The sequence below is a fragment of the Hyperoodon ampullatus genome (assembly GCF_949752795.1).
Source record: "Hyperoodon ampullatus genome assembly, chromosome: 16".
Lineage (NCBI taxonomy): Eukaryota > Metazoa > Chordata > Mammalia > Artiodactyla > Ziphiidae > Hyperoodon > Hyperoodon ampullatus.
The window spans coordinates 62,342,225-62,366,097 of NC_136929.1; the positions used below are offsets into that span (position 1 = coordinate 62,342,225).

Consider the following 23,873-nt stretch of genomic DNA (forward strand, 5'->3'; position numbering starts at 1 on the left):
AATCTGATGATTGATTTCAGAATGAAAACATACCTTCTGCAAAGGAAAGTTAACAACAGTTCACTAACAACTTGGGCACGGTGTCCATTAACATGAAATAATAATACATTTAACACTGGCATTGCAGTGGGTAGGTAAAACGCTATAATGTGACAATGTTTATCACAGTCCAATACAACCTAATCTAATTCAAGAACATAATTTTGACCATAAGACCCTTCCGTTAAGAGGCTTAAGATCTTAATCAGGAAAACAAAAAAGTGCACAGCTCATGACAGTATAAAGGAAGGACGGGGCTCTAAAAATTGGTGGGCAATTTGAAGGAGGAGAAGCCTGTAAAAGTACTGACAAGCATTTCAAAGGAATGGTCAAGAGGTGAACTTTAAATCCTGGGCTTTCTCGGGGTTCAGTCCTGGGCCCTCTGTGCCTCTCTTCCTTAACACACAGGGGTCTCAGCAACTCCCATGAATTTAAATGCCATCTTTATGCAATGACTCTTAAACGTGTCTCTTCAGGTTTTGATCTTTCCTCCCCTCTGAGCTTCAGACTCACATATTCAGCTGCCTGTTTGGTACCATCTTCACTTTAATATTCATTCCACAATTTCATACTGAGCACCCACCACGGGCCAGATCCTGTCCTACACAGTGGGTTGGCGCAGAACGTGACCAGAAGGTCCCTGCTGACACGGAACTCACATTTTACTGGAGTAAGATAGGTGATAAATGAGTTAAACTGATGACATAATGTCAGAAGGTGTTAAATGTTATCAAGAAAATAAAATAGGGGCTTCCCTGGTGGCGCAGTGGTTGAGAGTCCGCCTGCCGATGCAGGGGACATGGTTCGTGCCCCGGTCTGGGAAGATCCCACATGCCGCGGAGCGGCTGGGCCCGTGAGCCATGGCCGCTGAGCCTGCGCGTCCGGAGCCTGTGCTCCGCAACGGGAGAGGCCACAACAGTGAGAGGCCCGCATATCGCAAAAAAATATATATATAAAAAAAATAATAAAGAAAAGAAAATAGGGTAATAGCATAGGAAATGAAGAGCAGTTGAGAGTAATAGAGGAAAAGCCTATATGGCATTTGATTTACGCCCTGGAATGGCGTTGGACCTTGGCTTATGAAGGTCTGGGGAAAGCGTGTTCCAGGTGGAGGGAAAAGCAGAGCAAAGGCTCCGAAGCGAAGCAGGGATGTGATCTCTCAGATCTTCCCGACTCAACACATGCAAAGTGGTTCTCCTGAGTGCCCTGTTCCCACAAGCTTGCTCCCCACTCTTCCCCATCTTGGTAAAATGTACTGTTCCTTCCGAACCAGAAACTTATGAATGTCTCCGTGTGTGTGCGTGTGTGTGTGTATAAATGCTCATTTCTCTCTACCATTTTACATTAGGTCCCTATCACCTCCCCCTTGGAATTAATTACTGCCTTGTCTAGGTACTTCACACACCGCATCTGTCAGTTTGAATTTTTATCAGTCGTTTGCCCTGCAACCCTGGGAAGGGTGTTTTCCTGCCTTGCAATATTACACACTCTGAAACAGGACGTGACTTCTGTGTCTTACTTATATTTGTGAGGTCGGTTGTCTGATTTGATTGTGTAGTCTGGTTGTCTCAATTGCTTGAGAAGTGTCATATTGCTTTATTTCCCTTAAAATACAACGACATTAGACCCCTAAGCCCCATCCACCCCACTGGGTGGAAAATTCAACCTCAGTCCACTTTAGAGCTCTCGGCACCGCCTCCTGTGAAGGTCTTCAGGTTTTCACAAAGCAAAACACTCAGGGAGGCTGTTCAGCCTTCGCTCAGCATGGGTTCCTCTGACCTACCCTCAGTCAAGCCCTCGGGGCACCTTGAAGATGAAGGGGAAAGACCTCCCAGAAGGAAAAGAAGAGTCTTTTGAGAGCCATTTGATAATTCAGCTCTGCCCGGTTCCCTATTCATGCCAAAAAGGTGAGTTTGAAACAGAAGAGAAATTAACCGTCAGATTCACAGACCGAAGGGTCTGAGGCTCGGACTCAAACGCCACCAGAGGACGTTCCCGCAGGCAGTCCTCAAACTTGGCGGCACCAACTCACCAGTTAGCTCTTGAAAACGGGACACCTGGCCCCACCCCAGGCCATTTGAAGCCCAGGTGTTTGACTTTGGTTTTTTGTTGTTGTTTTGTTTTGTTTTGGGCCAAACCGCGCAGCACGCAGGATCTTAGTTCCCCGATCAGGGATCAGACCCGTGCCCCCTGCAGTGGAAAACACGGAGTCTTAACCACTGGACTGCCAGGGAAGTCCCTGTTTCAGTTTTTAAAAACTTTCCCACATGATTCTACTGCACAGGGAGAGGCAGGAACAGCGGGCTGGAGCGAACTCCCTGGGAAACACAGCATCGTCTAACAACCACCATCACCTGCACAGGTGCTTCTTCCTCAGGTGCCTCTTGGTGGATGAGCAGGTCACTCTTCTTCACCAAATACGTTTTATGACTTATTTTTGAGTCTTCCTACAACATAAATTATACACAGTCAACAAGATTGGCTCTGCGTCAGTTCTGAAGGCCACTTTCTGAATGTCCCCCGCTAGACCTGAATGGGATCTAATGAGGACACTGGCCCTGGCTGGAGAGAGCTCCCTTACGGCTTCTTTTCTCTATGGCTCCCTTTGGAATCCCCCAAGTGCTTCTTTCCTAGTCTCTCTAGAAAAGTCTGCCGTCCATCTTTCCTGGACGCAGGCTTCCCATCGCAGGCCTGTCTTAAAAACGGGGCTGATGGGTTTCCCTGGTGGCGCAGTGGTTGAGAGTCCACCTGCCGATGCAGGGGACACAAGTTCGTGCCCTGGTCCGGGAAGATCCCACATGCCGCGGAGCGGCTGGGCCCGTGAGCCATGGCCGCTGAGCCTGCGCGTCCGGAGCCTGTGCTCCGCAGCGGGAGAGGCCACAACAGTGAGAGGCCCGCGTACCCAGCCACCACCCCCCCACCAAAAAAAACGGGGCCGATGATGGCACGAGGCTCCTCACCATTAACCAGACCTCTGCTCTGGGGAGAAGCGCATCCAGCCTGCCCCCCTCCCGTGGCATTTGCCATGAAGCTTTGCGTGGTTCCTTCAGCCCTCTTCCTTAGTTCTGCCTCTCCAAGTTCTACTCTTCTTCTCAGACCCAGTTTTGGCCCCATCTCTCTTCTTCCAGAAAAATCCTCCACCTGCTTGCACCACTCATCTTCACTCCCGTGCACTCACAGGGCTTAACCAGATTCAGCCTTATTGGATCATTGCTTCATATCTTTCCAACTATTTATTTAACTATTTAGAAAGAGGAGAGGTTTTAGAATCAGATATTTTTTTAGTCTGCCTTGTAATATCTAAGTGACCTTGGATGAGTTATTTAACTTCTGTTATAGGTAAAGGAGATATGTATGTGAAAGCTCTAGTTCAGAGCCCAGTGCATACAATGGAATTGTACCATATGTTCATTTCACCTATATTAGTTCGTCTGTATGCCCTCAGGGGCGGGGCAGGGTGAGAGGGAAAGGTCAATTTCAGTAGCGTGGGCAGGTTCTACACAATGAGTGTGTAGTTCAAGTGCGTGTGAGACGAGAGGCTGGCTGTGTCCTCGGCTGCTCTTGGTGCCCACCAGCCCATCGTAGGAGGAACATTCCCGGGCGCTGAGGGTGTTTCTAATTAAACATGGGGGTGTTTTTCATGCATTGTGGTCTCCAGACACGGGCCAGCTATCTCATCTGGAGCTCTACTGAAAAAGCAATGATCTGAGAATTGGAAGAATGAGTTTCCAAGGTGGCGCCTTCAAGGGATTTTTCAAAAATCATCTCCATTGCACTCAAATGTTGCCTTATATGGACTTTCAAATCTTACCCCTGCATATGAGACTATTCCAGTATAGCCGAATTCAATAAATGCTCGTCTCTTTTCCTACCCAACGGGCATGAACTTACTTCCTGCATCTAGTCCAGTTCCGGAGTTAAGTACCGCTCAGTCAATACTTATTGACTGATTCATGGGGAAGATGATCAACCATACTTTTAATAACAGCCAGTCTTGACTGAGACTCCCAGCCCCATCACTTTGTGTAGCCTCAAGTAAACCATAATAAAGTGAGGCTTCCGTTAAATCTGACAGTTTTCCTACTTAAAGTTTGCATGATAAAGTTTATCTTTTCGATGAGAAGAGCATTACTTTTAATACCTGCTCACTTCAGTTAGCTCTGAATCAATAGAGCAACGCTTCCTTTATAAGAATGAATTTATTTACCTCCAGTTCACACTCCATCTTCTTTCTAATTTCTTTCATGTCGTTGTGGTACTGTTGGCGTATTTCTTCTAGCTGCTTCCAGTACTCCTGGAAAGCAATCACAATCCCGAAATGTTAAATGTTTGTGAACAACTTGACAGAATAATTTCTAGACAGCCTATGATTTTATTTTTATTTTATTTTTTGTTTTTGGCCGCACCTCGCAGCATGCGGGATCATAGTTCCCATGCAGTGGAAGCGCAGAGTCTTAACCACTGGACCGCCAGGGCAGTCCCCAAGACAGCCTATGAATTTAGAAATGTGTGATATATACTAAGGGAAGAGCTATTGCTCCTGAAAATGATAATCTGCCTTACACTTTGGCTGTGGTACTTTCCCCCCAGTGAGGATACGGTCCCTTGGGACAATCTCATTTTTATATATAACCCCAAATGCATTACTGACATACAATTACTTTATATATAATCCTGTTATAGGTTGAATTTTGTCCCCCCGGCAAAAAAGATACGTTGGAGTCTTAAGCCCCAGGACCTCAGAATGTGATCTTATTTGGAGACAGTGTCATTGCAGATGTGAGTAGTTAAGCTAAGATGTGGTCACACTGGGGCAGAATGGATCCCTAATGCATATGGCAGGTGTCCTGTTAAGAAGACGGCCACAACCAGGAGGATGCCATGTCCAGTGGCAGAGACTGGAGTTGTGGCTCTGCAAACCAGGGCATCTGAACATCATGGACCAACCACCGGAAGCTAGCAAAAGGCAAAGAAGGATTCCCCTCCAGGTTTCAGAGGGAGCGTGGCCCTGCTGACACCTTGACTTTGGATTTCAAGCCTCCAGAACTGTGCAGCAATAAATTTCTGTTGTTTTAAACGGCCCGGTTTGTTGTAAGGCAGCCCTAGGGAACTAATACAAATTTCAAAAATGTTCAGGATGGACAGTTACTTTATCAATCTGAGGTAAAAAGCCTTATGAACTCATCGACACTGCATTCTCTGAGAAGGTGAAATACATATCTCTCTCTCCCCTGAACCCCAGCATGGCGCATCACACCACTGTGTCCAACAAGTGTTTGTGTAACGGGCTCTCTCAGGTGCACCGTAGATGCTAAAAGCAACATCCCATTACAGTACAAAAGACAATGAGACAAGTACAACGGTAGCCCTGGAAGCAGACAGTTTTTAACCTCCTCCTTCCTTTCATTTCTCCTGAACTGCAGCTCCTGGAATCCAGGCTCTTCCCCGTTACTTCTTAGCTTTTGTCTCTGGTTGTGATTTGGCTCAGCAGAAGACGGACGAATACCCTATTATTAGAATGAAATAATTTATAAAGCGTACTTGCATTTTGGAAACATCTTATGATTTGACCTTGACCCCCATCCTTTAAACAATAATTGTATCATCAGTCTCAGTATTTGGGAGTTTTTTTTTTTTATACTGAGCAGTAGAATTTTCTTAGTGTAAGTGTGAAACATTTAAAAAGTAAAGAAAATAAAACCATTTGTGTTGTTTAGTCTAAGCAATCAATATTTTACGCTGCCATGTGAGACACTGAGATTCATTTTCTGAACTGCTAAATTATAATTGGGAAATCAAAGTTCTGTAAAAGTTTAGCAACCCCTGGAGCATAAGATTAGGTAGGGGAAGAGAATTAGAACTTTTGAGCAGTTCAAAGTAAGATCAATGCAAATAGGAGGTGTATCCAAGCTCGCTCAGCCCCAGAATTTTGACACTATACTGAAGAGTAAAAGTTAACTTTCATTTCAAATAAAATACAGTAATCCCTCTTTGAAAATGTGTAGAATTCTAATAAAATAGAATCGAAGAATTGCAGCACTGAAAGGGACCTTGAAGCCCATCTACAGCTTTTATAGAAAAGGAAATTGGCTCAGAGAGGTGGCATGTCCTGCCTAAGGTCACATAGCAAGTGATGGAGCCAGGGAAGGGACTAGGCTTCCCAGACCCTAACTGAAGCCTATTCCCATTATGCTTCTTTAGCTATTAAAAACCGGGGAAAGTGGAGAATAGTATTAATCATCTATGTGGAATGAACTTTCACTTGAGGATCCATGAATATTTGTGAACAGAGAAAGCTTTAGAAAATTCCTGATGGCCTCTTATATTTGGTGTTTTACTTACCAATTGCTTTTCCACTTTCAGCTTATGTTGTTGAGCTTCACATTTCCTCTGAAGGTAGTCAGCAAGCCTTAGGAAATACAAACGTTCAGGCTGAGTAGAAATTTTAACTCATCATAGGCACCAATTCGACAAGTGAATTTTCAGCTTTGTAATGAGACTCACAATTCACCTGTGACGTTCCGAGTTCGAGAAGTAATTCAAAGTTACAGAATGTGTACACTGGAAAAGAAGATATCTTTGAAATCAAGAAGAAAGGGAGGTAAAGAGAACAGTAAAACTGGGTATACAGGACAGGATAGAACTGAAAAATATTCTGTTACAATGATTTTTCTTCAGGGCAAGAATCAGTCCACCCGTAGTCTATAATATGTCGAAGGGAAAGAGAAAAAACCCATAGCAGGATCTTCTCATGCTGTATGCAGGTATCTAATCTATAGCCTTGTCACCCTGACTGCACTGATAGCTGCTCGTCTGTTGCCTGCATGATACTCTGAGCTCCTTAGAGCAAGATGGGGGTCCCTCCCTTTACCTCTGCTCCTCACGCTGGCTCACAAATGCTTAATGAATAAAGAAATGAGGCTTTCTCCATCTCTCACAATGTTTAAGTATTTTTCTAGCACAATTCTGGTCAATTCTAGTCAAACCATTTTCAGGTTTGTACCTATGTTCTAGATATTTATCTTTTTTTCAGAATTTCCTACAAGAATTTCTGTAATTACAGATTGCTAAACAAAAACTACCACATTTCAGGGCTTCCCTGGTGGCGCAGTGGTTGAGAGTCCGCCTGCCGATGCAGGGGACACGGGTTCGTGCCCCGGTCCGGGAAGATCCCACATGCCGCGGAGTGGCTGGGACCGTGAGCCATGGCCGCTGAGCCTGTGCGTCCGGAGCCTGTGCTCCGCGACGGGAGAGGCCTGCGTACCGCAAAAAAAAAAAAAAAAAAAAAAAAAACCTACCACATTTCAGATCATAGTATGAGCTAGTGATAAAGTTCTTTGGAATTCTAGCAACTTCCTGGGCTCCAAAGACAGAACTGCCATTTCAGAAACTCCTTTAGGCACATTAGGATGAGTGGTCCCCAGTTTCTGAAGAGTCAAGTTAATAAATCAGTTGTTTAGAAATATGATGAAATCATATTTCTAGTTACGGTCTTTGGGCCTTCGTTCCCCATCTGTAAAATGGGCCCAATACCAATCTCACAGGGGGTGATGTGAGGATTAGAAGAGACAAGTTCTGTGAAGGTTCCTGACCAGCATCTGACACGTTGATTGTGCTTGACTCAGATGAGGGCTAACATGTAGCACTCCTCTCAGAAACTTATCTCCATGAGAAAAACTATTCAGTCATCCAGGGGCTGTTCAAGAGACATTCTTTCTCTCTCTCTCTCTCTCTCTCTCTTTCTTTCTCTCCCCAACCCTCTATAGGTTCTTCTTCCTCCAGACGAGTACATCAAGCCTTGATTCCCATGGAACTGGAGCTCTGATAGAGAGAAAGCTGGGCAGGGGGCTTGGAAGAACAATGAGGAAGGGTTGCCAGTCATCAGAGGGGCATCCTGGAACCCAGTAAGATGATGGGCAGCCGCATGCGGGAAGAGAAGGACCTTTCTACCATTTTATGTGAGAGCTTGGGAGACACAATCATACATAATCAAAATAATTGATAGTTTGACGGCTCTCAGATCTAGACAAAGGGTGGAAGACACAGTTTCCCAGTGGCTGAGAAAAGGGAAAGGGAGCTTTGTGCCTGTACCTAGTTCTTATGTAAAATATGTCACTCATTAGTTGAGTCCTATATGAATATCATAATTTGAACTAATGGAACACATAACTTTTATTTTTTTTATTTTTTTGCGGTACGCGGCCCTCTCACGGTTGCGGCCTCTCCCGTTGCGGAGCACAGGCTCCAGACACGCAGGCTCAGCGGCCATGGTTCACGGGCCCAGCCACTCCACGGCATGTGGGATCTTCCCGGACCGGGGCACGAACCCATGTCCCCTGCATCGACAGGCGGACTCTCAACCACTGCGCCCCCAGGGAAGCCCGGAACACATAACTTTTGATGACCATGGAGGTCATTAAAAATATGTTATGGGGGCTTCCCTGGTGGCGCAGTGGTTGAGAATCTGCCTGCTAATGCAGGGGATACGGGTTCGAGCCCTGGTCTGGGAGGATCCCACATGCCGCGGAGCAACTGGGCCCGTGAACCACAACTACTGAGCCTGCGCGTCTGGAGCCTGTGCTCCGCAACAAGAGAGGCCGTGACAGTGAGAGGCCCGCGCAGCGCGATGAAGAGTGGCCCCCGCTTGCCACAACTAGAGAAAGCCCTCACGCGGAAACGAAGACCCAACACAGCAAAAATAAATAAAATAAATGAATAAACTCTTACCCCCAACATCTTCAAAAAAAAAAAAAAAGAAAGAAAGAAAGAAAATGGCGGGGGAACACTCCGTAAAAAAAAAAAAAAAATATGTTATGAAGATGGAAAAAAACCATAACCACACCCAATATCTTTAAAAATAAAATGTCTACTTTTCACATCACACATTTCTGGAGAAATCATTCTTTTATTATGCTTGTTTATCTAATTTTCATTAGCTATCTGATGAGATCACCATCATATAGACTCATATGTTTCATTGTTTGTCCAAAATTTAACAGACACCAAAAGTTAGCAAATTCCCAACACTGAAAGAAAAAAATGTGATGGCAAAAGCATTTAAAAAAAATGCCTCTCAGACTTAGGTCTTCAGGGCTGTGGATGGGTGTCAATCATTCTGATCATAGAACACTGACATCAGTGTGAAAGAAACCATAAAAAGTATTGTAGATCTGTAGAAATTTGTTATGGAGTAAACTTTTTGAAAGTATACTATAATTATATTATTTTCTTTCTAATACATCCATATTCTGAAAAATCCAAAGAATATAAATGCTAAATGAAATATATTTCACTTTTCAGTAGGTGTCAAATTATAATTTGATTACAATTCAATTATTATTAATATTAATATTAATATTTGGAAAATGATACATATACAACTATTTTCATCACTCCCAGATAGTGGAATTTACTAGGAGAAAGAAAAGACATTAAAAATTCAAGAGCATTAATCTGTTCCCACAGTCAAGTGGCTACCTGAATAAGATTAGCTACATCAAAGTTAAGATGAAAAAGGGTCAAGGGAACTGTGAATTAAGTATTTTTAAATGAAGAGTCTGGAAGTTCTTCCCAGATGTTTTAGGATAATTTGGAAGGACTTCAGAATAAATGTTGATATAGCAAACTATCTTCAGAGGACCAAAGTTTAAATAGACTATGACATTACCATTGACCTGAAGATGGACTGTGGCTTTCTTCCTGATTATAATTCTCCTCAACTCTGGTATCTTTTTGAGGAACATAGTGGTAATTTTGTCCATTGGCTCTCTTCCTCAACAAGTCAAGTTGAGCATAATAATGATCATAATGTCCACACACTGCAGCAAGTTTGGGCCTTTCTACCATTTTTATCTGAGGGATTAAAAAGAAGAGAGGTATTTTTTAAATACATGATTAAAATCTATAACAACTGACAGTTTGATAGTGACCAAAGCTATGACAAGGCATTGGAGCTATCTTGTTTTTGCTCTAGACTTGTTTCTGAGTAATCTTAGAATCCCCAAATCCTAGAACTGAAAAATGTTTTAGAAGTCTAAGTACTGTAGTGCAGTAGTTTATAATTTTGCTAAGGTGTGAATATGAATCATGTATACTTCATGGCTAGTGTATCAGAAATACTTAGCGAGTGAGTATCTATCCAACCCAAGATCTGAAACTAAACTCAGCATTATTATTTCTTATTTTTCATAAATTTATTTACACCTTACTAGACTTTATGGGAGAATACTGTATTGTGCAACTCACAGATGTGTGGATTTGCAAAACGTTTAGGTTCTGATAAATTTACTAAATACAAAATGGCAACATGACTGGAAGGAAAGAAGATGCTGAATCACTCAGAGTCAATTCTTCCCGTGTAAACACAAGGAAAGCCATGTAACAGCTGTGACCGGCTTATGACCATCTCAAGCTATGCCTCACCGCCCTTCCCAACCAGAACAGAATGAGAGGAGGAGAACCAGAAACAAATGTATATCTTAGCATTCCTTAGTAGGGGCCACTGAGCTGGAAGACAAGAATCAGACCAGATTAACATATGAAAACCAGTCAAGACCCTGTTGCTAAATAGCAAAACAGGGTCAATTTATGGTGACCATGCTGTCCACTTAACAGTTGCTAACAAAAGAAAAAAAGAAGATCAAACCTTTGGAAAGGTCTGGAACTTAAAATTGGAAATACGAATAACCAAACAAGTGGTTAAAACTGAAATTTCCTCACTGTAAAGAAGTAACACATTACATTCTTTGTTCTTTTTAATGCTATATGGCTCATATATATATACATATGAACCATATGGAATTGTAGATATTTAACCATCTTTAACTTACAAAAATGGCACATTTACATAGTTCTATTCAAATATTAAAGTAAATGTATAAAATTTGGCTTATCAGTCTAAACATAGATTGTATATTTATTTTAAAAATCTTTTAAAGTGTGAAGTTGTTTTCTTAGTTTAACAATGTTTGCCTATGTGCAACACAAAGAAGTTACTACTAATTACTTGAAAAATGGCTAGAAATAGAGAAAAGTATTAGAAGGAAAAAACAGCTTCTTTAGGATTTTCTCTAAAGTCTCAAATGGTAATGAGAACATCAGAGGTGGCTCCTGTGCAGACCCGTTCATTTCACTGCATTAGGAGAAACTTTCAAAGGATTAAGAAAGTGTCAATGTGTTCGCCTAACTTCATCCATCCATGAGTCTTTTAGATGTTTTTTGGGGTTTTTTTTGTCTCCTACAGGGTTTGCTACAGAGTATTCTAAATCACAACATACTTTATACCATGAGCCTTCTTTTTTTTTTTTTTTACCATGAGCCTTCTTTTAAAATACAATTTTTCAATTAAAATATAAAAGCCATTTTTATGTACCAGAAGCATTTCACTAGCATAAACTAAAAGATTCAACATTCTGCTGAAGTGGATTCAAATAACTGGCATGAAGAAACTCTGGGGAAAAAAAATAAATGATTATATAATGAAAATTTCTCAATTATATATAACGTCAGAATTAAGAGTATGAAATGCATGTTTTTCGCCACTATGCTACTCACTTGTCCTATATAGAAAAACCTTATTTACTTAAAGAAATTAAAAGAATTTGAATTATAAAACAAAAACTAATGTATAGAATACTTATAAGGAAATACAGCATTGTTAAAAATAACAACTTGAAGCTGTCCCATGAAGTACCACTTTAATGTTCATTACAGAATTTTATTACAAGCACAAAACTAGTGAACCCCAAAGTAATGACCTTGTACCTCATGAACATGTGCAAGTAGTTCTGTAGAATATGCCATCCACTAAAATAAACAGAGGAAGGGTTTAGCATGACTTACAGATATGGGCTTCTGGGCTCCAGCTGGTGGTCTCCATTCATTTCTATATATGTCCTTCCTTTTAAATGGCACTGATATCCTTGATCTTGGCAGGCACTTTCCCTGGAATCTCACTTTCTGTATTTTAAAATCTTATTTAACCAAAATAAAACAACTTAATTTTTTTAAAATTTCCACATCGTTAATATTATGCTTGTGAGAGTATAAGGGGCATTTCATAACACAGTAAGTTCTCTTTAACCAGAGACATTTATACCCATGGAGAGAAGTGCTGATGGAAAATTACTACACATTTTCTTTGAATGGAGGAAACCATTTTTTCCAGTGTTCCTTTACATATTTCCAGTAATATATTACACTACTTTTTAAAAATTGGGGAATTAACATTTACGGAAACAATATGCATAACATAATGGCATATTTAGTAATTAAGTTATTAACTAAATTAATTTAATTACAAGTAATTAAATGTAGTCATCAGAGCCTGGGTTATCAGGCCTCAGCATTCATGTTGCATTGTTGTTTGAAATGGATGAGTAGGTCTCTGAATATGTTTGTGTTTGTCACCTTCAAAATGTGTTCTTGGGACTTCCCTGGTGGCGCAGTGGTTAAGAATCCGCCTGCCAGTGCAGGGGTAGCAGGTTTGATCCCTGGTCCGGGAAGATCCCACATTCCACGGAGCAGCTAAGCCCGTGCGCCACAACTACTGAGCCTCCGCTCTAGAGCCCGCGAGCCACAACTACTAAAGACTGCGCGCCTAGAGCCCGTGCTCCGCAACGAGAGAAGCCACCGCAGTGAGAAGCCCGCGCACCACAACGAGGAGTAGCCCCCGCTCACCGCAACTAGAGAAAGCCCGCACGCGGCAACAAAGACCCAACGCAGCCAAAAATAAATAGAAAAAAAAAATGTGTTCTTGTTTTCCTATCTGTCCTATATTAGAAATGTAGACAATACACTTTCTCTCGTCCTGTACTTATCTACTTTCTAAACATCCTCAATCTAGACTAATATATAACGATGGCAAACGAAATTAAACATGGCAGAATTCACTTTCCCTTTATAACTTTTCTCACTTTTAGTTTCTCCATCACAGTGAATAATATTCCCCTATCACTGTTCCTTGGAGAGACTTTCTACTCCTCATCCTTAGAGCTGAGACATTTGGTTATGGCTAAAAATCCTGATGCTCTTATTTCACAACACCAATTGAATTTGTAATTTTTCTCTTTAATGTCTGTCTGTCTGTCTCTCTTTCACACACACACACAGTACTTCATCAGCTGATTCCTAACTCCACCACTACAACTGCTTCTCCATTTATCATTACCATAAAGTATCAGCTGCTTTCTTTGGGGGTCACATAATAACGTTCTCCCACCGTTACCAATTAGATCCGAGATCCTAACTTCAGCTCCAACAGGCCTCTGCAGGAGAACTCTTAACCGTCAGTCCATTCTCTCTATTTCAGAAAAATAAGCTTCCTTTCATGATTCCATGTCTGTCTGTGAACCTTCTTTGACTCTCTATCCCTTCCCTACACAAAAGTTAAGTGTAGATTCTACCTCTTTGAGCATCTCTTTATCAGCAAATCCACTGCTTCATCAAGTTTTCCCGACTGATGAGAAGAGAGGAGATGAATCCTCCAGGTCATGCATAAACTAGATATACAGGCACACCCCCAGGTCACCACTTGACAAGATAATTTTTCTTCTGCTTATACTGCCCATATTTTTAAAACGTCCATGTTCAACATATTTGGAGGAATTTCTCTGCTAAAGTTATCAGCCATATATTATAAATCATTGCGTGAGACATAATAATTGTTTTTTGATTGCATGGTTAAATCATTCTTACCTGGGACCACCTTCCCAGCAGGTCGAGAATCAGACGATCTTGCTTTATGTCTGAGGGTGTGATTGAATTCTTCCTGAATGATCTAAAATCAAACAGTGTGTCAGGACCTGCTAGTAAAAATCTCTGTCAAAACCCAAACAGAATCGCCTCAAAACTCACCTCGGGAGTCAAGTATTTGGCCATATGGTTCTCTAAAAAGGGCCTTTTCAAAATGGAACTAATGGATGGTCGAGCTCGGGGAGATACTTCAAAGAGCTGGGATATTAAGGACTGTAGGTCATGGGAAAACCTTGGAGATATTGGGGGAACATGAGCCTGACAAATCTTCAGAACCAACTGGTGCAAGTTGTTACCCTCAAACTGAAAAGACAAGGAATGGTGATACTAAATCAGAGAAAAATTCAATGCTAGTATTTAAAGTAATATCAAGAAACAAAACAATGTTATATAGCTTTAATTAGAAGCACTATGGTCTACCCTGAACTGTTTCCATCAACTAATCTTTCATGAGTAGATACTGTAGGCGGTTATTCAATGAAATATTGTCCTACTTAAAACAAGGGTTTTTTTCTTATTATCAAAATATTTACTCATTCTAAAAAACTGGAAAGTATAAGAAATTATAAGCAGGGAAAATACATACAATTTCACCACCCAGAGGTATATCTCCTTCTAGTCTTTTTAAAAATAATGTTTATTTTACAAAGTTGAGATCATAATAATATGAAATTTTACATCTTGCTTTTTTTTTTTTTTTTTTTGCGGTACATGGGCCTCTCACTGTTGTGGCCTCTGCCATTGCGGAGCACAGGCTCCGGACGCACAGGCTCAGCGGCCATGGCTCACGGGCCCAGCCGCTCCGCGGCATGTGGGATCTTCCCGGACCGGGGCACGAACCCGCATCCCCTGCATCAGCAGGCGGACTCTCAACAACTGAGCCAACAGGGAAGCCCCATCTTGCTTTTAAAATTAACATAACATAAACCATTTCCTCAAAAATTCTTCATAAACCAGAGAACATTCCATTGTATGAAATCATCATTATTTACACATAATGAGAATGTTGGGCTGAATGGTGTGGCAGAAAAGATCAGGTTTGGCTTAGACACTTACTGACACTTACTATTTGAAAATAATGATAATAATAATAACAATAACAACAAAACGACAGCTGTGTACAAAAGAGGTAACATAGATAGTCTAAGACTGCTATCCTTAGAAAGGCCTGCTTACATTGGCCCTTGGCTGGCATCTGGGAACCTGGATTTCAGGAGAGTTCTCACCATTCCCAAAATGTTCCAAGTGGCTCTCTTTTTCCCCACACTGTGCAAACAACATGGTTTATGCGGAATACCTGCTTTCTTCCTGGGAATCTAGAAGCTTGGCACTTGCTAGGCAGAGGTGCCTTCATGACCAGTCCCAACAAAAACCCTGGACACTGGGTCTCGAATGAGCTTCCCTGGTAGATAACATTTCACATGTACTGTCACAACTTGTTGCTGGAGAAATCAGTGCATCCTGTGGGACTCTACTGGGAAAGGCTCTTGGAAGCTTGTGCCTGGTTTCCGACAATCTTCGCCCCATGCACCTTTTCCCTTTGCTGATTATGTATTGATATGTTCACACACAATTTACTTTTATGGAAATATGCTACATGTACTATTCTCCAACTTGGATTTTGTACTTTATAATATAGCTTGGATATCTTTCCATGTCAGTATATATGGAGCCGTCATTCTTGTTAATAGCTTGTCCATATAATTTTTAACAATCTAATAAAACCAGACATTAACCTTTTCCTCTCAAGAGGTTAATTTCACTTATATAGTTTTCAATAGTTCAAGATTAATCTGATGATTAATGTACTTACAGGATGTCTGAGTGTGCAGAGCTCATATAAGACACAGCCAAGAGACCAAATATCCCTGGTAAGGTAAGAGGTGACATGCTGAGAAATATCAGTCATTCTCAATGAAAACCTTTATCCGTACAGTGCATTATATTTGTGCATCTTTACAGTTTTATATAGGTTGACAAGTTTTCACAAATGCTTTCAGTACATTATCAATTCTTACTCTTACTAAGACTAGAGGGAAAATTTGTAGTTTGTCAGAATCCTAGCAAAGCAAAGGTATATAAGCTTTGCTAGAATCTGATGGCTCAATATTTACTTCATGTGATGAGCTCGAAGAAAATGTGTACATGTGTGGAATTTTGAGCAATTTGGAGGAGGAAGGCAGAACTCAAACATGGATTTGTTTGATTCAAAGGGTGACATCTGGTTGATTTAGAAAGGAATATTCTACTCAAGGCTATTGACCAAAGTTAGATTAAGTGATGACCAGAGTATCTGGTACTCAATGAACTTGAAAAAAATGTGCTAAAACTAGGCCTGTGCAGGTGTCCAATGAATGACTTTTTGACCTCAGAGGGCCAAAAACACCACCCTCTGATCATGCTAAACACCTCCATTTTTTTTTTTTTTTTTTGCGGTACACGGGCCTCTCACTGTTGTGGCCTCTCCCGTTGCGGAGCACAGGCTCCGGACACGCAGGCTCCGTGGCCATGGCTCACGGGCCCAGCCGCTCCGCAGCATGTGGGATCCTCCCAGACCGGGGCACGAACCCGTGTCCCCTGCATCGGCAGGCGGACTCTCAACCACTGCGCCACCAGGGAAGCCCTAAACACCTCCATTTTTGAACATGCATCCTATGAAGAAGGATGTAACTCAGATATGTCTATCCAGAACACCAGTTACCTCACCTCTTCCCTACCTCCAATCCTCTTTCCCCATGCCGAAGACCACGCCGAAGACCACACATAAATATCTCAAGCACCTCACCTTCAGGGAGGCAGATCTAAGCCTTGTACTCCAGTCTCCTCATTTGGCTGCCTTGTGAATAAACCCTTTCTCTGCTGCAAACCTCGGTGCCTCAGCATTTGGCTTGTCTGTGCATCAGGCAAATGAATCTGGTTTCATAACAATTACTGCTAGGATCTTCCAATTATTGAAAGCATCAGACTAGCATATTTAAATGTTGACTCAAATCCTTAAAAAAGCAGTACAAGGAAACAAAGCAATGCTGCGGAGCTAGGGGTCTCTCTCTGTAGCACTGTGCTCTGCTCTGGACAGCCTGCCCTTCTAACCCGGCTACACAAGCTGCATTCCTGCCCAGCTGGAGGCCAAACCCCTTCTCTAAGTCAGAGGCTGTCTCCAAAAAAACGCCTGCTCTTTCAGTATGTGGAGAAATGTTTACCACTCTTTTTTAGGACTTTGCCCTCTCTTTCAAAGTAAAACAGCCAAATATCCCTTGGGTATTTTCCTAAACAAACAGACAATTAACTCCACAAAGGAACTCAGTCTTCCTACAAAGCCAACTGGTTCAACTGGCAGACAGCTTTGAAAAGTAAAAACATTTCCTTCTCCGTCCATGGAAGTAAAAACTACCTCATCTTCATCTTTTATCACTGTGTCTATTAATATTATTCCTGACAGTACGCTCTGGTACCACATACATAAAAGCTAGCTGAATTTTAAAGCTGGAAGATGCCTTAACAATTACCTATCTACCTATGCCTTAACAATTACCAGCTCTCTTTGTTGCAGGTAGGGGAACTGAGGCCCACAGAGATGGGCTGACTTGGTCAAATTGCCGACTGAGTCAATATTAGGATTCCTGGCTGCTAAACCAGTGCTCAGTCACCAGCCTCACCGTCTCTGACCCATTTACAGCACTTTCCTGCAATAGGCTAAACAGGGCTTAGAAAGCATGAGAATCAAATACACAGATGGACATCACAGTGACTGCGATTTTCAATGTTATTCTTTCTATCACTTGCATCTTCAAAAGAAATGTCTTTTTTCTAAATAAGTTCAAAACCTTCAGAGAATACTGAAGTGGTCAGAGACAGTCAGTGGGATCCTCATTTCACAGGTGAAGAAAATGAAATTACAAAAGCACCATAAGAAAGAATGCATCAGATTTTACTGTGACTTTCGAACCAAAAGTCAGCAACTCACGTTTTATTGTTGTAGGGTTTATTCTGACAGATCTCTGGGGACAAGTAGTAAGGCGTTCCAACACAAGTTCTAGCAAGTTCCATGGTACTAGCAAAATTATATTAAATAATAAAATAACACACTGTATTACTGAAGAAAGGGCTTAAGACATACACATACATGCAAGAAAAAAGTATAAAAGTGGACACAAAATTTGATGTATTCACATACTAAAATAAAGCAAAACACTGTATATTAATAATATAGTAATAAAATTCATTGATTTTTAAGCTTGTAATTCACCTCCCCAAAATCTACATATTAGAAAAAATTTTATGGCTTAACGATTGCATGCAGCGGTACCATTGTTACATTGCAAAACCCTCACATTGTAAAGACTTCCCTCTTTCCAGTGGCTAAAGTAATGCAATCTCATGATTTAAAATTTGGAAAACATAAAAGTAAATAAAGAAGAAAAAATTTACTCAGAATCTTAAAACCCCCAAACAACTAGTGTTAAAATTCTGACATATTTCCTTCTTGTCTTTTTTCCATGCATATTTTCCACATAGCTGTGCTCATAGCATATTTAAAATTCAGAATTCCTCCTTTTTTTTTTTACTTAATATAACAAAGTTTGTCCTCACGTTATCAAGAAGTCTTCCAAATCATAAATGTTAGTGGCTTTATAATATTCAGGTACATGCTGTGCTAAGTTTTATGAAATGTGACCATTTCCCAATTATTAGGCATCTAAGTTATTCCAGATTTCAAGTTATCCCCTTCGAATAAATTCTCAGAAATGGAACATTTAAAAATCTCTTGATATTTATTACCACCAAACTGTCTTCCAAAACAGCTGCATCAATACATTCGCCCCAGCACATGTGAATTTGCCTGTTTCACGAAACGCTCACTAGCTTTATACGCATTTCAGTCACATCTCATTTGATCAGCTTATATCATACTATACATCGCCACCATCCTTCTCCTATCTACCTGCAAATTTTAATCTCAAAGTAGCATCTGAATGATTTAATACACTTATATAAAGTTATCAAAAATTATTGGGAAACCAAGCTCTTAATATCTTAAATTCATGATAACTAAAAATACATATTTTGGCTGTTATGATCAGAAAGAAAATGTTTTTAAAAAGTACTTACTTGTTCAGGACTCTTGCAATACCAAAGTCCCCAAGCTTTGCAACCATTCCATTCTTGCTAAGAAAAATGTTCTGTAAGTGGAGAAAATGCTATGTTGCTGGACATATTTCAAGAAAACAAAAGATCTGTCTTGATTTTGTCTCTGAGCTGTTGTTACCTGTGTTTTTATGTCCCTGTGTAAGATCTTCCTGTCATGAATATGTTTCAGTCCTAGAGAAATCTGTACAAACCAACTCAGAATCTGTAGAGGGAACATGAAACAAAACTGGTGAAGAGTCTGGTGATCACTGAAATGTCTTCATGATAACATACAAGAAGAGAGGAATAATATACTTGTGTGTGTGGTTATATGAATGAAGCTAATAGGTATACCATCTTATCGTACTATTTTCTTTTTACAGTTAGAAACATGGAGGTGTGAAAACGCAATCCAAATGTGTTGCTATGAAAAGGAACACCGCACACAGAGAAAGATAAACAGAACCAAGAAAGAGAGGGAGGCAAGTCATGATCTTCTTTTTTCTTAACATTGGGTTGCTAACTGCATCAGAAGAGTAGACAAGCAGCTCTGTTTCCTGTTAACCCTAGTGCCACTGCTTTTTCCTTTTCAGTGGAAGGAGGGTGTCAAGGGCAAAGATAGAAAGAGGAAGAAGTGGAGAATCTGTGAGGTTATTAAAATTTTTAATGAAATATCAACATACAAGTATATAATATAAAACTAAGAAATATTTTACTTTTAAACTTTTTAAAGTTTAATTTTATTTCTTAGATATGATTTTCTTAGCTGGCCATGAGCCTCTTTATTAAACTATGTCTATACCTATAGAGATTTATTTAAATGACTCTAAAATTTCAATGATTCTTTGTCCACCAAATTATACACAGAGAGGAAAACAATAGAAAAAAAAGCTACATTCCAGATACTAAGATTCAGTTGTAATTTTAGTTCTTTCCCCCAAACGGGAAATGTAGTTCAAAATTGTGTAGAGAAAAGTATTTTTATTAAATGCGGCAAAATAATACCTAGATAGGAAGAAAAGAGGGTTTCTACAAATACAGAATTTAATATATAATGTAAATGAGCATAGGGAGAATGCTTGATTAAATTTACAGAGGTTAGAGATACTGATTCTTTAATCATTCATACATTCACAACATTCATTTTTTTTTTTTTTTTTTTGGCTGCGTTGGGTCTTTGTTGCTGTACACGGGCTTTCTCTAGTTTCGTTGTGGTGCGCAGGCTTCTCTTGCAGTGGCTTCTCTTGTTATGGAGCATGGGCTCTAGGTGCATGGGCTTCAGTAGTTGTGGCATGCGGGCTCAGTAGTCGTGGCTTGCGAGCTCTAGAGCGCAGGCTCTGTAGTTGTGGCGCACGGGCTTAGTTGTTCTGCGGCATGTGGGATCTTCCCAGACCAGGGCTCGAACCCGTGTCCCCCTGCACTGGCAGGCGGATTCTTAAGCACTGCACCACCGGGGAAACCCACACATTCAATTTAACTCTAGGAGGAAATTATTTGGGCCTGATGCTCTTAAATGCTAAAAGAGAACAAAGAAACAAATGCCCTAAAGAAAGATGGCAGGCCATTCCTGTGCCCTGCCTGAGGCCGTGGCCTTTCCCATCAATCACACAGGCCCTGAGTCCAATTCTTCAGTCCCCACCCCACACACCTGTCTCCTTCACGAGTACAACTCCCAAGAGGGTATCAAAGGGAGCTCAGAGAATAGAAGAAAAATGTGCTTGTGCAAAGAGAAAATGAGACCTGAGGCCATTATTCTTCACCTTTTCTCTCCTCTCTTAATAGCCAATGAAGCTAAACAGTCATTGTTAAGAAGAGCTTTTATCCTCCCTAGCAAAGTGGGATAGCTATTTTAAAACAGAGTACCCAACGATAAAAGGAAGAAAAGTGAAGCTATAAATACATCACATTTTAAATGGCTAAGGAACATCCACATTCACTTTTTTTTTCCGCCATGAAGATTTATCTCAGAGGCATCCTACATGAGATTGTCCAAAAATAAGACACGGTTCTTTCTCAAGCAAAGTTCACTCTCAAAAAGAGATTCAATTTAAGTTCAATTGCAAACATGTTCTACGCTAGACCTATCAAGAATACTGATCCATTATTTTATAATTTGAATTTCTCTTCCACAAAGCATGCTTCATATAAAGTCTACTACTTATGACATTATAAATTTAATCCCCCAATATAAATTAAAAGGCAAAATTAGAAGAGTTTTTACCTGATCTTCACTAAGTAACACTCCCCGTTGTTTTTTGATCCTTTTCATGAGATCTCCTCCATCACAGTACTCCATCACAATAAACAGCCTGTTGTTCTCTATAAGAAAAGGCATCATTCGGTGCTGGATGGGTTTCAAATATTTACTAATTATTTGCCTTTAAGTTCTAAAAGGTGGAGAATATAGCAGAAAAATGCAGTACATAATAGTTTAAAACTCTGGCTGTAGAATCAAGATGGACTGAGCTCTAATCCCACGTCACCACTTAAAGTTCTTAGCTCTGTGACTCTGGGTAAGTTATTTTAACTTCTCTGTGCCTCGTTATTTCTTCTGTAAGATGGAGATAATAATATAGAAACTCCTCTTGGGATTGTTTTTATCTTTCCTCATTTAATCTTTTCAATGGTTTAATCCATGTCACATACTTAGAACAATACCTGCACATAATGAGAGTTCAATAAATGAGAACAATTATTTTTAATACATTCCTGCAGGAGATTGGAAATCTGCTATAAAAAAGCAGCTGTGAATCTTTTTCAACACCTCAGGAAGAATTAACACACCCTTGAATTTGGGCATAAACTTATATTTATATGGGGCTTATTCAACCATGTTGTTGAGTACAGTAGCCACGCTTCTAACTGACCTCTGCCTGACCTACTCACTAGATTGAAGGGCACTCCTCATGACCGCTGCCTGCTCACGGTCACCCTGGTGGCTTCTGGACTCACCTATGCCCAGGTACCTCTGCTCTCACGGATTCTTACCAAGATCATTGTGTTCATTCCCTAATTTGTTTATGCCAATTATACGTGCTATTGTAATTATTACATCAACTGATGAAATATGAATGGGAAAAGGAAGATGTGATCATTTCTACAAAAACTACATTGAATCCCGTGGAGGACTCAGTACAAGTGAGTAGCTAAAAAAAAAAAAAAAAGTCCCTGACCTAAATGTTGGGTGGAAGCAGTGGAAAATAATGGGGAAGGTTTCATAAGACTGTGCACAGAGAGTATCTGTAAATTCTTACTCCAGTCTAAAGAAAAGAAATTGGAAATTATAAATTGGGGGTGGGGGGAGCCCTATGTAAGAAAGAATATTCCGAACTCCAATCGGTGGACTCATAATCAAAGGCAAGGCCTTGGTCTTACATCAGAAGTTTGGCAAATGATTGTGTATTTATAGATTAAAATAAGTTTGTATGACTTCCTGCTTAATCAGCATTTTTCTTTAACCAAACAACTATCAGATGGATTCTTGTTAGAATAAGGGCTTCTACTAACTTGTTTGTTTCTCCTACTAGTTTGCAGGTTCCCTGAAGCCAGACTCCATACTTAGTACGTTTGTATTCCCTGTACCTGGCACGTGGAAGGGGCTTAATAAAGGTTTGTGGAGTGGTTTCATAAACACATCTAAGGAACACAAAATGACCACACAAAAGCAGGCTTATCAGCAAGTGTTAATCTTTCTAGTATTTTGCCCTGTAATTATTAAGTATTCATTCAATGTCAGAATCTCTTGCCAAATATCTATAATGTGCTACCTCTTTCTTCCAAGTAGCTTAAGCCAACTTTATTTTTTTTTAACATCTTTATTGGAGTATAATTGCTTTACAATGGTGTGTTAGTTTCTGCTGTATAACAAAGTGAATCAGCTATACGTATACATATATCCCCATATCCCCTCCCTCTTGCGTCTCCCTCCCACCCTCCCTATCCCACCCCTCTAGGTGGTCAAAAAGCACCGAGCTGATCTCCCTGTGCTATGCAGCTGCTTCTCACTAGCTATCTATTTTACATTTGGTAGTGTATATATGTCAATGCTACTCTCTCACTTCATCCCAGCTTACCCTTCCCCCTCCCCATGTCCTCAAGTCCATTCTCTCTGTCTGCATCTTTATTCCTATCCTGCCCCTAGGTTCTTCAGAACCATTTTTTTTTTTTAGATTCCATATATATGTGTTAGCGTACAGTATTTGTTTTGCTCTTTCTGACTTACTTCACTCTGTATGACAGACTCTAGGTCCATCCACCTAGAGTCTTGTTATACTACAAATAACTCAATTTCATTTTTTTATGGCTGAGTAATATTCCATTGTATATATGTGCCCCATCTTCTTTATCCATTCATCTGCTGATGGACACTTAGGTTGGCTTAAGCCAACTTTAAAGGCACTATCAGTAACCTGACTGCATCTGCCTTTGGTTGCTTCTCATTCACAAACTGAGTGCTTCTTTCACAGAACACTTCCATTGGTCCACCTCCCCTCTTAAAGGGACAGATCCATTCACTCATCAACAAACCTTTATTGAAGACATGCTAAGGAACGCTGCGCTAGGAATAAAAAGCAAATAACTATCCTTCCTGAATAAGGAGGTGACAGTCTAGACGGGGCATCAGTCAATATATGTAAGAAGAGTTACAACAGAAGTCTGCACACAGACAGGCAGAGAGAACAAGAGGCCATGAAGGAAAGACTGGAGAGTCCAAGAAGGGTTTTGTTTTTTTTTGTTTTTTGTTTGTTTGTTTATTTTGTTGGGTTTTTAAAATTTTTTTACTGGAGTATAGTTCATTTACAATGTTATGTTAGTTTCAGGTGTACAGCAAAGTGAATCAGTTATACATATACATATATCCACTCTTTTTTAGATTATTTTCCTATATAGGTCATTACAGAGTACTGAATAGAGTTCCCTGTGCTATACAGTAGGTCCTTATTGGTTATCTATTT

The 23,873-nt window shown here is 40.5% G+C and overlaps 1 protein-coding gene across 1 annotated transcript in view; it reads right to left on the reverse strand.

Moving 5' to 3' along the window:
- Positions 1-23,873, reverse strand: part of NEK5 (NIMA related kinase 5) — a gene marked incomplete at its 3' end in the record, with an annotated part of 62,282 nt that overhangs the window by 23,244 nt on the left and 15,165 nt on the right. Inside the window, exons 4-16 of the mRNA XM_079721585.1 lie at positions 21,140-21,237; positions 19,058-19,141; positions 18,901-18,971; positions 17,756-17,842; positions 15,605-15,659; positions 13,894-14,094; positions 13,735-13,816; positions 11,881-12,011; positions 9,707-9,891; positions 6,382-6,448; positions 5,430-5,546; positions 4,247-4,333; positions 2,394-2,486 (exon numbers count right to left, since the gene is read on the reverse strand). Coding sequence (XP_079577711.1) covers positions 2,394-2,486; positions 4,247-4,333; positions 5,430-5,546; positions 6,382-6,448; positions 9,707-9,891; positions 11,881-12,011; positions 13,735-13,816; positions 13,894-14,094; positions 15,605-15,659; positions 17,756-17,842; positions 18,901-18,971; positions 19,058-19,141; positions 21,140-21,237 — 1,358 coding nt within the window. The remainder of the gene's footprint in view (positions 1-2,393; positions 2,487-4,246; positions 4,334-5,429; positions 5,547-6,381; positions 6,449-9,706; positions 9,892-11,880; positions 12,012-13,734; positions 13,817-13,893; positions 14,095-15,604; positions 15,660-17,755; positions 17,843-18,900; positions 18,972-19,057; positions 19,142-21,139; positions 21,238-23,873) is intronic.